The sequence below is a fragment of the Pelodiscus sinensis genome, chromosome 2, assembly GCF_052426305.1.
Source record: "Pelodiscus sinensis isolate ZL-2025 chromosome 2, ASM5242630v1, whole genome shotgun sequence".
Taxonomy (NCBI): domain Eukaryota; kingdom Metazoa; phylum Chordata; order Testudines; family Trionychidae; genus Pelodiscus; species Pelodiscus sinensis.
The window spans coordinates 91,712,790-91,731,301 of NC_143053.1; the positions used below are offsets into that span (position 1 = coordinate 91,712,790).

Sequence of the window (18,512 nt, forward strand, 5' to 3'; positions counted from 1 at the left end):
TTCATTATGTTTCTAGGGGATATTTTAATTTGTTTAGACAGGTTTAATAGGTTTGTGCAAAAGGAAAAAATGCAAATGAAAAGCACATTGATCCAAAAAATAACATGTAAGGAGTCTGTGTCTCTTGATTTTGCACAGAGAACCCAGCCCAGATTGGGAGAGGTTATGTGGCCATCACTATTCTTGACATCAATGACAATGCGCCTGAATTCGCCATGGACTACGAGACCACTGTCTGTGAAAATGCTCAGGCTGGCCAGGTGTGGATTGATACTTCTGGATTCTTTATTCACATTGGCTAAATAGTCATATTTAAAACAAAATGACGTCTGCTTGAAGATAACAGCTAATCTCTTATGCCAATACAAATGACACTTTGGAATTGTCACGCAGCATAAGCGAGCCTAAAAATACCACCTACGGGTACGTCTACACTTGCTCCCTAGTTGAAATAGGGATGCAAATGTAGGTGACCGAAATTGCAAATGAAGCGGGGATTTAAATATCCCATGCTTCATTAGCATAATCTTGCCCGTGCGCTATTCCGCTCACCATCTGATTCGAATCAGGAAGTGTGCTCTGGGCTACGTTAGTTTGAATCAAACTCCTTGGTTCGATCTAACGTTACTCCCAGTGATCTCTGTAGGAAGTGATGTTCAGAACTTTGCATGTCTGAGTCCTAGACCCTCTAAGGGTATGTCTACACTACCCTGCTAGTTCGAACTAGCGGGTTAATGTAGGCATACCGCACTTGCAAATGAAGCCCGGGATTTGAATTTCCCGGGCTTCATTTGCATAAACTGGGCGCCGCCATTTTTAAATCCCTGCTCATTTGAACCCCATGCCGCACGGCTACACGCGGTACGAACTAGGTAGTTCGAACTAGGCTTCCTAGTCCGAACTACCATTACTCCTCATTCCACGAGGTTCGAACGAGCAGGGATTTAAAAATGGCGGCGCCCAGTTTATGCAAATGAAGCCCGGGAAATTCAAATCCCGGGCTTCATTTGCAAGTGCGGTATGCCTACATTACCCTTCTAGTTCGAACTAGGAGGGTAGTGTAGACATACCCTAACACTCCTAAAGCTTAAATGGGATAGCCTATGTTTGGCTGAATTAGGAAAAAGGGGTCTTTGGAACACATTGGCCCCATATGCAGGTTCTTTTGTATTGGAATCTGTTTAGTATTGCCCTCTGAAGTCCTGCCTTTGAGAGGTTCTGAGCATCCCTTCCATTGACTGCGACTGAAGTTGTTTGTCCTTGATTCCTCTGAAAATCAGACCCACAGAGATCCATTTATATTGTTCCATCCCTACACTATAGGAAGTTGGAGGCAGAAACTCAAAGCACCCATGCACAACTCTGGATGCAATGTTCCTCCACCTCTGTGCTTTCTCCGAGTGTGTCAGCCTTCTGCCTTTTTCACAGAAGGCATCACTTGCTGTTCTGTCCTTTTTTTTTTCAAAATTACAAAAAAACGTAAAACTACAACAGAAACTTGAATGGTTAGTTGTATCTACTCAGGAGAGCCCTAAACCTGAAATAGCAGGGGTCTTGTAAGCAATGAGAATTAACAAGGACTCTCCAAATTGTATGAGAACATTTGCTACCACTGTCCCTGGTTCTAAGCAACGAGTCAACCAGATACTCACTAATTATAAACAACAATGACACCAGCCTTATCTTCTATATTGTGCATTGTTTGCTATGTTCAGCAAATGTTGATTAAAATAATACACAATTCTGTTTTATTCATCCTAAATTAACTCTAAATACTGGAGTTTACTTGTACACATGTGGTTTGCAGACTCAATGTGACACTAATTGCAACCCACAAATAATTGTGGGTGTCTTTTCCCTCTTCTTCCTAGGGAACAGATTATATCCACTATTACTTTTGCACATAAAGTGTCTCCTTTCCAACACCATAAAATGCTTATTCCTTGTCTGAATGAGTGGTGATATATTAGATCTTAACTTGTCACTGAATGAATATTGGCCATATAGTGCCTCGGGCGAGTGCAGTTTGGGGTAGGAGAAGGAAACGGAAAGCATTTATCTTGCACCGTTTTCTGTTGGGAGATGGGAGATGGAAAATAGTGGCATCTAACATTGTTTACAAGATTGACATGATAGCACAAGATGCAAATCAGGTGGCTGAAGGTGCATGATAAATGTAGTTTTTCTTTTCACCATGAGCATGGCCTATATAGGGCATGTATGTATATACTTCATTATATTACATAAAATGTAAATCCCAATATAACTTCCAACTGACTCTCTTTCCAGGTAATCCAGAAAATCAGTGCTATTGATAAAGATGATCCACCCAGTGGTCACCAGTTCTACTTCAGTTTGACAGCAGAAGCAGCAAATAACCACAACTTCACTCTGCAAGACAACAAAGGTAAGAATATAAATATGATTGGGAAGCATAAGTGAGCACTGGCTGACTGTCAGCCTCTTTTCAGACATTGTGATTATCCTTTGGGTGAACTTCCCTGTCAGTGAGGACATTCATTAAACAGCAGTCAGTCCCCAAAGTCATTTTTACCTATAGTTTATCTATCAAGAAAGAAAAAAAACATGTTGTTTAAATCATTTTGAGCCTTGAGCTAAACACAGGACTTCAAATATTTTTTTCCAAAGTGACTTTTTTCACCTTTTTTCTGTATTTATAGGTCTTTATTCAAATTAGATTTAACCTTAGGGGCAGTGGTTGAAAAATGTCTTGGGCCTCATACTTTATTAATATATAACTTGAGGCCTAAAGAAATGAGCCCTAAAAACATGACAAAATGAGCATTCCTTTGGGGAAAGAGGGGAGGGAAACACCTTTTCAACAACTACATCAGCCCCTTAGAGGTGAAAGCTGAGTGTTCATTTTTTTAGGCTACCCACATTATTTACTCATACTGTCTACGGGTGTATTTCCCCAAAATTCTACATAAAAGATGCCAATTGGCATTGCATCCCCACTGGTGAAAAGAGATGATCATATACCCCTTATTGGTGTTCTCATTAGTTGCTGTGTATGTATAGCATCTGGACATCGTAAGTCTGCTTAGATTGTGGTTGAAGCAAATAGAATAAAATAGACTGCTTCAATTCTCTATGTGCACTGCAATGTGAAATGAAGTAAAATCTTGCTCTTGTTAATAAAATGAATGATTAAACATATGTTGAGGAAAAGGCACTATTTTTATGAACCATTTTTCAAATGGCATCCACACTTTGATCCACCTTTTGTCCTGAATAAAAATAAGAATACAAACTAAATATACAGTAAAAGCTCCCTTGTCTGGCACTCAAATAATCAGAAAATTCAAGTAGCTGGTATTTCTGAAATCTCCCAATACACATCTTCAGTCTAGTAACTGGGACTCGAATACTGCCTAGTGTGTTATGCAATTGCATATTCTGCACACTACTTTTATGCAAAAGGGGCAGAGGTAAGCAAGCTGAAATCAGGGATTTATTCAAAAAAGCAATTTTCAGGATGGCTGTGTCTACACTGGGCCACTTATTCCGGAAAAGCAGTCGCTTTTCCGGAATAAGCTGCGAGCTGTCTACACTGGTCCCTTGAATTTCCGAAAAAGCGCTGATGAATTACTGTAAGAAATCAGCTGCTTTTCCGGAAAACCTATGCTGCTCCCGCTTGGGCAAAAGTCCTTTTTCCGGAAAACTGTTCCGGAAAAGGGCCAGTGTAGACAGCACAGTAGTCTTTTCCGCAAAAAAGCCCTGATTGCGAAAATGACGATCAGGGCTTTTTTCCTGAAAAGCGCGTCTACATTGGCCACGGACGCTTTTCCGGAAAAAGGGCTTTTCCGGAAAAGCATCCTGCCAATGTAGATGCTATTTTTCTGGAAATACTTATAACGGAAAACTGTTCCGTTTTAAGCATTTCCGGAAAAAGGTGCCAGTGTAGACACAGCCGATGTGTTGTAGGCTCATTACAGATTCAGACCAATCTCTTACACCTTCTACATCTATGATGATAATTGATTTTCATAAAGGTGACCCTGAGGCTTTGCAAGATCCTAAAGTGCCTTCTAAATAATCAAAGAAAGATTGCATTATGTTCCATATAGTTTTAGAATTAAGTGTACTTTTAGTGATCTGGGTGTACACCAGGCGCACCCATAGTGATATGCAGTGTCACAAAATAAAATGCTACAGGTTGGACCTCTCTGGTGCAGCACCCTCAAGACCTGAGTGGTCCCAAAGGAGGGAATGTGCCAGAGTAGGAGAGGTCAAGCTTTGGGCTCTCCTGGGGCTCCCCTCCTGGCCACCGGCCTGGCCCGTGTGCTGCCCCCAGCTGATGGCAAGGCTCTACTCCCAGCTACTGCCCAGCTCTGGCTGGTGGGGCTTCCTTCCCCCTGACTGACGGTGGCTCCATGGGCACAGCTGTAGCTCTGTGTCTCCAGTCACAGGGGCTTCTCTGCCCCCGGGCTACAGAAACTCCACACTCACAGCCACAGGGGGTCTTTGCCCCCAGGCCTGTAGGGCTCCCTTCCCCTGGCTGGCACTGGCTCTGTGCTCCTAGCTGCAGGGACTCCCTGCCCTCGGCCAGCAGGGGCTCTCCCTCCCTGGCCAGCAACGGTTCTGGGTCCCCAGCTTGTGAAGCTCGATCTAAGTTGGTGGGGCTTCCCACCAAGCCCTGTTCTGTCTGCCAGATGCTGGCTGCGCTCCCTGTCCCCAAACCACTGGCTATCCAAGCAGCCTGCTGGCTGAGCTTCCTGCCACTAGCAAACTCTGTGGCTGGGGCTCTCTGGTCCGGGAACATCTATTCATATAATCAATGCGCAGTTACAGAGCCTGTAAAATGAGAACTGAAATATGTGTTAATATATTCTATAGCTACATAAAGTAACAAATGAAGCACAAACTTTTTTTTGTCATTTATAGTGCTCCCCCTTTTGGGATTGTGTTTCAAGAATGTGACCCTGCAAGTTGGATTAAAGTTTATAGGCAGGCCTCCACCCTTCCAGAATCAGTCTTACTGAGAAAAGGAGACCTGAATAGGTTTTTATGAGCTAGAACTATAATGTATAGCACATCATACTATTGCAGCCTCTTATAGTGCAATGGCAAGGACACTCAAGTAAATACAATAATAGAAAACTTAAAGTCCATCAGAAGGAAAAATGCAATTTTACGTGTGGACTGATCCTCTATAAATTCTGTGTGTCTTTCTTACACTTGCCTTTTTTTTTCTTTTAGACAACACTGCGTCGGTGCTAACCAGGAGAAATGGATTCCGGAGACAGGAACAGTCTGTTTTCTACTTGCCTATATTCATTGTGGACAGTGGCTCACCTTCCCTTAGTAGCACCAATACCCTCACTATCAGAGTGTGTGACTGTGATGCTGATGGCATAGCCCAAACATGCAATGCAGAGGCATACATTTTGCCTGCAGGACTTAGTACTGGCGCACTTATAGCAATACTCGCATGTGTCCTGACATTATTAGGTATGTCCTTGGAGTATTGTTCATTTTCCATCCAAAGAATGATAGTAACAACCAACAGTCACACACCCACACACATACACTTCTCAGCATATTTATTGTTTATCCTCAGTTTTCTTTAGGCTAGAAAAGCTAATATTCCAGCAAGAGACATTTTATAATATGAGCCACACAAGGCTGTTTAGCATGCCTATTCAAACTAAGTACATTATGTCAAAGCTAAGTTGCCAAAAAGTAATGGTAGAAGGAATAATATCAGTTGCATCTGAAACAATAAGGATAGATAGAGCAGGTGAAAAAAATGAATTTGTGGAAATAATTCTCTTTTAGAACATAATATGCTAATCTATAAGCAACTGATTGGTTTTTTTAAAAAGATATGATTCATTTATAATATTTATTGATTTGCAAAGAGAAAAAGCTATACAGCAAATGCCAGAGATTATTTTTTATGAGAATGAGCATATTTTTTATGAGAATGAGCATTTGAATGACATGCCTTTGTTATACATGCAGCTGTTAGCACAGTTGGATTTTACAAACCATGGGAAAACTGAGACTAGATAAGGAAAGGAAGAAAACTGATTTGGAAATTGTGAAATCACACTAAAAGCTTAGTTGGCTCAGAATTTCTCACTTTCCTGTGGAGACTGAAATTGACTAAGAAGTGACAGGGTTAAAAGGCCAAAACTGTGGAGTCAGAAAGGGAACTAAGAAATTTTTCTCAACTTTCATCCCAGTGCAGGATTTGTGTCCATTTATCCTTTGACGCAGAGGCTGTCTGGTTTGACCAATGTACATGGCAGAGGCGCATTGCTGGCACTTAGTGGCATATGTCACATTAATGGATGTGTAGCTGGATGAGTCCCTGATGTTGTGTCTTATGTGATTAGGTCCTGTGATTGTGTCTCTTGTGTAGATGTGTGGACAGAGTTGCAACATGGTCTGTTGCAGTGTTAGAACAATGAGTCAGGGTTTCTGTGGTATGTTGTGTGGCTGCTGGTATTTGCTTCAGTTGGGTGGTTGTGTATAGGGAAGGACTGACCTGCATCCCAAGGTCTGTGAGCATGAGGGATTGTTTTTCAGGATAGGTTGCAGATTGTCAGTGATGCACTGAAGGGGTTTTAGAGCTGGAAGGTGTAGGCCAATATGAAGGTTGGAGTGTTTCCTGTTTCTGGTGTTTTAAAATTGTGACAGAAAAAGCAAAGAGTTTTTTCAAATTTGCTCTTTACTTATTTTACTGTACTTAAATTGCTCCTTCAACAATTAATAACAGTATGTAAAGTTAAAAATGGAATGGAACTGTATGAAAAACAATATGATTACCCTGATCATCAGCAGGACTAAAGAAAGTTCCTGAATGCTCGCCTCCCTCATTTGTACACTAGGATCAGTGATTAACGGCCAGATCTTTATCTGCAATGGATTGGCATTGCTTGGTTGTAGTTGACAGAGTGAGGCAAGTTTGTACAACTTAAGATCTGGCCCAAAATACTTTACAGTAGTATACATTCCATAGTCACAGGAAACCACTTCACCCAACACTGACTTATTTCTAGCATATAAATAAATGAGTCAGTTATTTTCAAATGTCTCTGAAGATATACCTTTGTTTACAGGATTGTTATGTGAGTTTGTGTTTTTAAACAGGAGATTGTGTTTTTCCGGGAAATCACTCAATAGAGACCCAAGCAGTTACCGGGCAGTAACTTGCTTATTCTACTCAGTAGAATGGGATTGCAAGGCAGCAGATATCTCATGGCACCACAGTGTACCCTCTCGTCATTTTGAGACTATGCACAAGCAGGTAGTTGTTCAGTTAATTAGCTAAGAAGAGAGGATCTCCAAATATATTACATAAATAATTTGTTCTGCAACAGCATATGAGGAATATGGCTTTTGATGTTAGGTATCAAAAGAGTTGACATTCATTGCATTCTGTGGGCTTTCAAGACTAACGTTTTGAAGATGCCCATAAAACTTACTTTTACTTGATTGTATGGATGGACAGCCAACACCAGCAGTTGCACTGCTGAGCCTGTTACCACTTTCCGCCTACAGAGTCACATTTGAATATTTATGTGCAAAGCTGAAGGTGGTTGTGACACAGCTGGGTTTGAAGATGCAACCTTGTATGAATGCCAGAATTATAGCCTCTGAATAGAAGGGCCAGAGGGATGAACTGTTTTCTCCCTAATTTGACTAATGAAGATTGAATTCCAAACTCTGTCCCACAAGAAAGTTCCAATACTTAGTCAATTAGAAAAGTTGCACAATTATCAACTCTGCATCAGGGCTGTTGTTTTCAACTAAAAAATATGGTTGCAATATATGCTACAAAGAGCATATGAAAAGTACCATGCTCATGTGTCATTTACTATATACTGTACATAATTCTTTTAAGAAATAAGAGAGGAACTCTTTAACTCCTTGGAAAATTAAATGGTAATTTCATTCAATATAACTTATTTTTCAATTACCATTTCACAGATACAATAATAGTTGTTTTATAATAAGCAATTAACGTAAAGTGTAATATGCATATGTTAAAGCTCAGAAAAAGAAGTATGTGCATGTTTATACACATAACTTATTTCCAGAGCTCAGGAGTTTCCATTATATTGAAACAGTAATGAGGCAAAGTCAGTCTGATTAGTAACATGCTTTCCCTTCTTTTAGCTTCCTCCATCAGCACCCAGTTTCCTAGCCTATAAAAAAAAGTCTTTGCTTCTCATTGTACACCCATGTATCACTTGTTCTACACCCATGTATCACTCATTTTACACCCAGGTACAGCTATTTGCAGATCCTGTTAGCTGCAGCTTTCTCTTCCCAGCCACTGGGAGATAAGGGAAGCGGTGCCACTTCCCATGGCCTCTATTAGTCAGGAATGGTATTCTGTGGCCAGCGGAAACTGACAGCATCTATACTTGTAGATGCACAAGTAAATAAAGCATCTGCCGGCCTACAGAGTCACATTCAAATATTTATGTGCAAAGCTGAAGGTGCTTATTACCCACCCCTCTTGTACACGTGTCTATATGCTGTATTATATAATAATACATTGATTAGATGTCCAAAAAAATCTTATATTCTAAAGATATAAAATGGACGCAGAATGTGAAACTGACTCGTAGAGAGATTATGGTCTATATATTTTTAAGTAACTGGTGTTTTGGGATGAGTCAGTATTGATTTACCCAACCTCTAACACCTTGAATGATAGCTGATTTTCAGATGGTGCCAAGAACCTGCCCTCTGAAAGTCATCCTCTACTAAACCATCTCAAATTGGACATACGTTACCACTCACATTTGAAATTTTAAGCCACATTGATTTATTCAAGATCACCCAGAAAATCTGTGCAGATCTGGGAACAGATCTCCTAATCCCAATCTGCTTTAAGCACAAGATCTATCTGATTGCACTAGTCATGAGAGTTGTTTGAATTAGAAGGGCTACTGAGGTACTTCTTAGAAGGCTGAAGGTACCCAGCCTTTAGCTTCAGGATGCATACCATATCCAAGGCATGAACCAATAATTTACTAATTCAAAGACTGATATGGTTTATTTCTATATTAGATCACATGCTTAAGGGACTATTATATGGCAGTGACTATCTGAGAGTATTAGCTACATACCATTCTGTACAGCCGTTTGTGGTCTTTTTTTTTCTGTGTTGGCTGTATTACATATTTACAGTGATACTGCAATTGCTTTGAGTATAAAGTGCAAGTCTAGAACAAAAACAGAGACAGGGATACGTGCCGGGTGATAGCCTTCTAAAGAAAGTGAGAACTTCAAATTTACACACATTGGTAAATGGCTTTGAGAGGCAGTGACTTAAACTGAATTACTCTTGGGACTGGTCTACTCCTAGTTTTTGCACTGACTTGAAGTCTATTTATTCAGAAACAAATTAAGGTTAATAAGTACAACCCTTACAGTGCAGTGATAGAAAGGTGTTAATATCAGCATAATTGATTTTGACAAATTTATCCAAACAAACTGTGCTGATATAAGTACATTTAGACCTGTGTAACTGCATCCATATAAGGCCATTATAATGATTTAACTCAACTGGTTTTTTTTAACCAAATGTAGGTAAATGGGTACATAATGTGAGTGTAGTCCTGGCTGTTAGTTGTTCCAGTTATTCATGGATTAGTTGTTTGTAACAATTGTGATTAGCTGCTTTGTTTATTAAATACAACAACTAGTGATTTTGCCTGTCATGTTCTTCTCTGTGTGGTTGTTTAGAGTTAATATATGTACCTAATACTTGCACTATACCTTTATTTTTACTTTTCAGTCTATTCAGTTAGCTTTTCTAGTCATATTGTCAGGCACTCCTGTACTGCCTTGATCACTGTTTCTGTGATGAACATGGGAAAGGAAATAGGACATAATGGGATGCAGACTACCTTTAAAGTCAGATGTGCTTGCTTTAGGTATCACAGATATTTGGTTTTGACCTGTAACAATCTCCACAGTTTCCTGCAATGCAGCTAGGGCTTTGTTCATTTAGACGTTAAACATTATTGTTCATAGCTGCTGGATTAGTTAGAAAGTGATAATCTCTTAAAGCTATATAAATGCTAAAATGTTTAACCTTTTGAAAGACTTTATATTTTTCTTGGCTTCAAGCAAGAATGGGATGTACAAGACATACCACATAAAATATTATTTTATCTTGATTTTTATTGTTCCTCTAGGCAGGCATATCTACTAAGTTTCATATTTTTCACTTATTAGCAAGTATTTAAATCCCAAAATGAAGTCTGCTCGACATGACAGGAGTGTGAAAACACATTTACACTTGAGTAAAGGAAGTGATTAGATGCTTGTTATATGGCAATAAAAATTGTCACACTAACGTGGTAAAAATATAAAGGAGAACTAAAAGATGGATAAAACCCTTAGTTGTGTCTCCAGTGATATTAAATTAAATCACAAATTTATCACTGATAGCAACATAATTTGTATTTCATTTAAAAATGTCATTTTTACTAAGAAAACTGGATGAGAGTGAAATGTAACTATTTTATCTAGGAATATTATATTGCTTATATAAAAAAATTGCAACCTACTCTAAATCCTTTTTAAAGATCAAAATCCTAATTTTTAACACTACTTATATAAACGTGGCACAGAAGATTATGTCCCAAACCAATGCTGCCTCAAAGTAATGTATGTCTTTCTTGGGCCAATAGACGTCATGGAAAAATATAGGCTGATACAGCAATAATTCACAATCACAAGGCATCTGCTAATAGACGGATCATTAGATTTGTGCCTTGCAGCTACTGCATGAAAAACAATTTATTCCTTACTATATTTATCAAAAAGAGAAAACTTCAGGAAAACAACTTGTTTCAGTCTTACTGTTAGAAGACACATGTAATGTCCAGGAAGGAACTGCTATGACTCCACTTGGAAGTTTGATTGTGCTGTAGGCCAATTTGACACTGGACTGTAAAAAAATATATAAGAAAGATGTTGTGGTCATTCTAAATAGAAAATGAGTCTGAATGGCTTCGACTTCCTTAGGTATTTTTATCTCCTGACCCACATGTTAATTATGTCCTGTGTGTACATTGACATCTTTGTAGAAAATACCTCCCTGAAAAGATATTCTTATAAGGATGATAGTTCTGCATTATGTACTGCATTGATATCACACATGAGAATACTTGGGGACAGTTCACATAGGTGGGCAGGGACTGCAAGGTTGTTATTTATGTACAGGCAGTCCCCGGGTTACGTACAAGATAGGGACTGTAGGTTTGTTCTTAAGTTGAATCTGTATGTAAGTTGGAACTGGCGTCCAGATTCAGCCACTGCTGAAACTGACCAGCGGCTGACTACAGGAAGCCCGAGGCAGAGTTGCTCTGCCCCAGGCTTCCTGGAATCAGTCGCTGATCAGTTTCAACAGGCTGAATCTGGGCGCCAGTTCCGACTTACATACAGATTCAACTTAAGAACCCCAGGCGTCCCCAAGTCAGCTGCTGCTGAAACTGATCAGCGGCTGATTCCAGGAACACCCGGGCAGAGCAACTCTGCCTCGGGCTTCTTGTAGTCAGCGCTGGTCAGTTTCAGCAGCGGCTGACTTGGGGACGCCTGGGGCAGAGCAGCTGGGGTGCTGCTGGGTTGCTCCAGTAGCGCCGCTCCTCAGCGCTACTGGACCAACCGGCAGCGCCCCAACTGCTCTACCACAGGCGTCCGGAGAAAAGCCTGGTCTGCTGGGGGGTGGGGCGCACTAGCTGCGCCCCCCACCCAGCAGACCAGGGAGATGCGGGCAGCGGGACCGAGATGCACCATTCGCCCGGGTCCTCCGCGGCTTTGCTCCATGTCTCCCAGGTCTGCTGGAGACCAGCAGACCAGGGAAACGGGGAGCAAAGCCGCGGAGCACGCGGGCAGTGGGACAGCCCAGGCACGCCGCGGCTGTCCCGCTGCCGGTGTCCTCAGAGTCTTTGCTCCCCGTCTCCCTGGTCTGCTGGTCTCCAGCAGACCAGGGAGACGCAGAGCAAACCCCGTTCATAACTGCAGATCCGACATAAGTCGAATCTGCGTAACTCGGGGACTGCCTGTATTTAGAACCCAGAATATGTCTTTGGATTATTTATGTCCAAGTTATATTTCATTATGTAGTTTCTTAGTTCAACTACTCTAATTATTGTGGCATTCCTTCCTATCACCATAGGTCTGATGATGCTTGTGTTTATATTATAAAACCTTATGTTCAGTGTTTTGTATTTTGAAACAAAATATGAAGAAGCATGATATGCAAAGAATCAGCCCAAAGGAGAACTGAGTTCTTTTAAACCAAAACCAATCTAAATCAGCTTTCAAGAACTTTTCAAGAAGTACATGAGTGTTTGTGAGGTGAAAACACTTTGTATCGTGTTTTTTTACAAACAAATATTTGTAGGAGAGTTTAAAAATAGCACCAAGGCACAGTGCTATGAGATGGAAGAACAATTCTGCCACTGAATATATTGTGATTTGTACAAACTTAAGTGTACATTCCCTTCTTTGGGCACACTGTAGCTCTCACTAATTCCATTAAAGTTATTCAGATGCCTCAATGTTGAAATAAAATAATAATTGGGGGTACGTTCTGGTCTGGCAACATCCATGGTCCAGCCTGGAGAGCCCCGGTGTGCTGCTGCCTAGTAGGACTGGGAGCCAGAACAGCAGCGACTGTCCAGCACAATTAGCAGGGCAGTGGGACCAGCAATATGTGGGAAGCTGACTGTGAGTCTGCAGTCCAGGCCTGGGGGAGGACCAGTGGAAGGGGGCCCAGAAATGATCTCCTCTGATCCACCAAAATCCTTCATCTGAAACCAGTCAGGTCCTGAGGGTGCCAGACCAGGGAGGTCTAACCTGTATGCACTGTAGGCCCTTTGAATTATGTTTTGAATAGTATCTATTTGTTTACTAAAAACAGTAAATGACTGCAAATATAGTATATGCCTTGAATAAATCTTTTGGGCTAAGTCTTACAAATTAATCTTGGCTTTTAAACTGGAAAAAAAAAGCCAAAATATCAGGATTTTTTAAATCATTACATTTTGGGATTGTTCCAATAATTGCAAACAGCCTTAGCAATTCTCATCAAACATAATTCACAAGCATCAATATAGTACTTTGCACATTAAAGCAAAGTACAGTCTAATATAAAGATGCTTTTAATCCATGAACTCAAATAAGCATATAGGAGATATTACTTAACAACTCAGAGTTTCCCAAACAAGGAACAGGTATTTCATTAGTGAACCTATGGTGGCATATTTTAATTCAGTCACTTCTCTAACTACAGCTGTTAAACTCCATGCAGTTTCTTTATGAATGTGCTTTTACTGCTTGGGCAATTAGGAGTTCAGTATAAGGCTTTTATTTTCATTTTGTGGCAGTAAGATTATACTATTCAGCCTGAAACTGGCTCTTAAATTTATGTTTAGCAGATAGTGTGGGATAGAGCTTTAAAGATGAAGACATTAAGTCAAAATGACAATTGAAATAGATTCTGTAATATCTGAAAGGTCTTTGTATAAAAGCCATTTTAGAACCAACTAGTGATTCAGAATCTAACTGCATGATGTGGACACTGTGTTCCCTGGACAAGGAAAGAATCTGTTGGCTATAAACAGAGGAATTGTTCAACTACTGGAAAGATCTGAATGCGGGATAAATTCAAACGCCAGCTTTACTAAAACATGGGTCTTTTGTGTTTCCAGTGCTGGTCTTGCTGATTGTCACCATGAGACGGCGGAAAAAAGAGCCTCTCATTTTTGATGAGGAGAGAGATATCAGGGAAAACATAGTCAGATATGATGATGAAGGCGGTGGAGAAGAAGACACGGAGGCTTTCGACATGGCTGCCTTGAGAAACCTCAACATCATCCGAGACACCAAGACCAGAAGAGATGTGACTCCCGAGATTCAGTTCTTGAGCAGACCAACTTTTAAAAGTATCCCAGATAATGTCATTTTTAGGGAATTTATCTGGGAGCGACTAAAAGAGGCCGACGTGGATCCCTGTGCTCCACCATATGATTCCTTGCAGACATATGCATTTGAGGGAAATGGTTCAGTGGCTGAGTCACTCAGCTCTTTAGATTCCATCAGTTCAAACTCTGATCAGAATTATGATTATCTCAGTGACTGGGGGCCTCGTTTTAAACGACTTGCGGATATGTATGGAACTGGACCCGACAGCTTGTACTCATAGCCTTGGAACCTTTCCATGTAAATGCACTGAAGAAAAAAAAAAAAACTCAACATCTGGACTAAGGCAAGTTGTAAATATTTCTCCATTTTTAACCTTTTAGGTTTTTTTGCCTTTGGTGAAGCATATTTTCATTAGACTTGTCCTAGGGACTGCACTGACCACACAGATCCTGAGCATTTGATGGCATTTTTGATAAAATGAGATGCTCAGTCATATCCAAATGGATAGCAACCCCCATATACCTGCAGAGGCAACTAATTTCTAAGTATGTAGTGCACTGTGACTTCAATGAGCCAATGATACCCTGTAGATGCCTTCACAATACTGCCATATCTAGATTGTAAAATCTCTAATAAGGGTTAAGTTGAAGTAACAAACAAAACTCAATATTCTATTCAAAACAGTTTTTACAATATATTACACTTTTCTGATACAAAATCTTTCGGCAAATTTAATTTATAGTGTTGTATGCAGCTTGCTGGCTAAAAAAAGGCAAAAAGCCACCCCCACCAAACCCAGCAGAACATTTTTTTGGTGGTTGTGATGGTTAAAAAAGCTATTTAATCAGAAGTGTCTGCAAATTCCTACTTTATCAAAACAAACAAAAATAACTGCACATCATGCTAAGAAAACCTTTAGTATTTCTCATCAGCATTCTGAAATAATTTACAAACACATAAAATAAGAAATGTGGAAAGGGATTCTTAAAGTTGAAAATAATCTTGTGATGCCTGTGTAGGTATGCAAAAAGTTGCTGTCTATTTATTATTTTGTATTATCTCTTCTGATTTGTACAGGAGAATTTATCTTTTTTTGTTTTAATTTGGCATATAGTGTTTGTTATATTTATTTTGGAGCTCGAGTCTCCACTAAATTCAGGTCCATTTTACTGCCTCATGGTATTAGACTCGTCAGAACATGCTGATTTCTCTCCAGTCTCAGATACATGAAGGAAATGGAGCATGGAAATGGAGAAATTACAGTAAAGCAATCGAGCCCGCCATTCATCTCTCAGAAAGGAGCATGGCTACAAGGACACACCGTCATTCTTCTGAGCTATTACCATGTCTGAGACATTTGAATAAAATATTTGTACATTTCATTTTAGAAAGAAGACTCAGAGGTAGTGGGGAGTGTCTTTAGTGTGAGATTTTGTTTTCAAGGTCACATGTCCTATGCGCTTGAAAAACTTTAAAGCCTGTGCTTTTTTTCTCCCCTTTTCTTTTGCTGTTAAAGGATCACAATGAAAGACTGTTTCAAATTTCTTTCATATGTTAAGCAATGTAATGCTATAAACTCCAGAAGCCATCTTTAGATCCTGGCTCACATAAGTATTTTCCCTAGAGGAATTAACTTCACCACACATAATTTCTACACTGATTCAGGAGTGCCAAAATAGAAGGACAATTGCAGTAGGTTAAAATACTGTACAATTTTGAAGTAGGGGTTCTTAGAATAAGACTTTTTTATAATTCTGACAATATTTATACTTCATCTTTCATGATTTATTATTAGGTAGTTAAGTATATACTCAAGTAATAATATTTTTAATATTCTTTCCAATGTTTTTTTTTTCTGTTTGAAGAATATGTAGATGAGTTCCTAAATAAGGCCCTAATCTTGCAAACATTATCCATATATTAAACTCCAGTGACTTGACTTCCTAGGAATTCAGAGGCATGCATAATTGTTGAAGGGGCTGGGCTTAAGTATGTTTATAGTAATCACTCCACAGAGGATGATGTTCACTCGGAAAATGCTTCTTTCTGAAAAGAGAAACTTTAAAGTGAAATCCTAATGTATGGATTGCACATAGGGGTGAGAAAAAATATCCTTAAGGCTTTGTAATTCTTGCAACCCAGCATTATCAATTAACTGTTTGAAAGTGACCTTCAGCCTCAATGAAAATATAATATTGGTTTTCTGCAACAATTATTTAATTTAGATAACATTTTTTTGTAGACAATCATTGTTTCATGATTGAGTAGATTTGCTTCTAGTTGTATTAAATCTATATATAGATATATATATAGATAGATAGATGACCGATTTTGTAATGGAACTGAAAGGTATTATCCATGACTTTTAGTCACATATGTAAGATTTTCAATAAAAGAAAGTGAAAAAGTATTAAGTGTATGCAGTTCAATAAAAGTAAAGTGTTATGTAGTTGTTAAATTAGCAAGGTGGTGAGAAAACAATTTTATAAAAATCTCCTTCTTGGTAGAATGATAAAATAATACATGCATTTGGATTATGAAGTCAAAAGTTCTGATGATGACACATGTTACTCAAAAGAGATCTCATTGTGATTTAACTAAACAGCATAACTACCTTGGGTTTTTTTCTGTTGTATATTTATAGAAACAAAGTACAACCCCTTTATCACAAAAATGTGTCAGGTTTGCCTCGCATTTGCATGAGAAGAAATCCGTTTCACTTAATTTAACACAGTGAACATTCTTGCATGTGGTCATTTTTGAATATACAATTTGAAGATGATCTTGAATCGCTGTTGTTACCCTAAACATATTTGCCTTCTGGGCATAAAAAGTATTATATTAAAAGATCCCTAATATTGATGAGAGATGTTACTAAAATATATTTAATACATTTTTCTTAAAAAGGACTCTTTAGAGCAAATCGTAACTATGAATTTGCATAGATTTTTCATTGGATAAAATTCTTTGTTTTAGGAGGTTTTGATGTTATGGGACCTGGCATTATTCAAGTTTAAGTGGCTGATTAAATATCAGATCATAAGAATGACTAAATTAGGTCAGACCAATGGTCCATTTAACTCACTATCCTGTCTCCTGACTATGATCAGCGCTAGGTGCTTTAGTGGGAAGGAACAGAGCAATCAATTTTGAAGTGACCCATCCCCTGTCATTTAGTTCCAGCTTCTGGCACTTGGAAGTTTAGATCATCCAGATCATGGGGTTGCATCCCTCACCATCTTGGCTAATAGTCATTGATGAAGCTAAACTCCAAAATGGTGAAAGTAAATTGTGCTACTTCTTTTCTGTGTATCCGACAGGGAAAAATGGAGCATTCAGAAAGAGCTCTTTTGATCAGACTCCTTCATAATTTTCTACATAGTTTTCATGAAATTTTTGAAAATTTCCAGCTAGCTTTTGTAGCTAATGAGAATTGAAGGAAGTCCTCCTTTGGCAAAATATCAGACAACCTGGCACCCATAATTATAATTTAACTACCTCCTGTTCCAACTTAATCACAACTGAGTTATATAGTAGGGCTTTCTAGCTGAAATCCCCTGAAGTCTTAACATGAAAAAGTCTGGGTAAAACTGTCACACTCAGATGAGATTATGGTCTGGCCTCTTCACTCTGTAGTGAATGTGTATATCAGCTGTAATCAGTGAAGTTATTCTGGTTTAAAACTGATGTATGGATTGAGTAACCTGATCCTATCGTTCTTATTACCAAAGATATAAGATAATTATTTGCACATAACTAATATTCAAAATAGATTTTAGTCTTTCTTTAAGTAAATGATCCTGTTAGATGGACTGATGTTATCACTCCAGTATGCTTACTAGGTGTCATCTCAGCAGCTGTGATGAAAACAAATGATCAAGGATCAAAAATGCTATTGCTTCTGTTGTGTTTGCTCTTTTTCTCTGTTTAAGTCTTTTTTCCTTTAAGAATTTCTCTCGTGAATCAATGTTTCCCTTCTAAATTACTTTTCTGTATTGATTGTCTGTGTATGCACACTTGTCAATATCAAAACATTTTCCATCTTTTTTTCTTGTATAGATTCTGGATGAAACCATGTTGTGCAATATAAAACACCAATTACCTATTTTTTCCTATAAGTACATACCACTGGATGACACAAAGTCAAGTGATATTTTCTCACATAGGCATCATGAAATGCAAATACACTTCATACTACACAATTGTGTGCACTTGTAAAAATGTTGCATGGCTGAATGGTAACATACAATGCTATTAGCTGTGGTTTCCAGCAAATCTATTATTAAATTCATCATTGGAGATGATCAATAGTTGATTTTTATATAGAACACTTTCCCTTGAAGGGCTATGCCCATTTTAAAAATCTGTGCATAGTTATATTCATCTGAGGAATGCTAAACAGCTTCACATTCACATAAGCACAGACAGCTGAAACAAGGATCACACATAAATGATGCCAACCTGTAAATATAGCACTTTTCCATCTATCAAGTTCAAAATGCTTTACAAAGGAGTGAAATGTCATCATCTCTATTTTACTGATGAGGAAAGTCAATGGCAAAGCCAGGAAAAGAAAGCATGTCTGT

General features: G+C 38.9%; 1 protein-coding gene across 2 annotated transcripts in view; it reads left to right on the top strand.

Moving 5' to 3' along the window:
* LOC102446679 (cadherin-7) overlaps positions 1-16,336 on the top strand; it is a 117,169-nt gene extending 100,833 nt beyond the window's left edge. For both annotated transcript variants that reach the window (XM_006119917.4, XM_075921028.2), the window contains exons 9-12: positions 139-260; positions 2,290-2,407; positions 5,224-5,475; positions 13,713-16,336. In XM_006119917.4, the coding sequence (XP_006119979.3) occupies positions 139-260; positions 2,290-2,407; positions 5,224-5,475; positions 13,713-14,206 (986 nt within the window). In that variant the 3' untranslated portion in view covers positions 14,207-16,336. The remainder of the gene's footprint in view (positions 1-138; positions 261-2,289; positions 2,408-5,223; positions 5,476-13,712) is intronic.
* Positions 16,337-18,512: the final 2,176 nt, after the last annotated feature.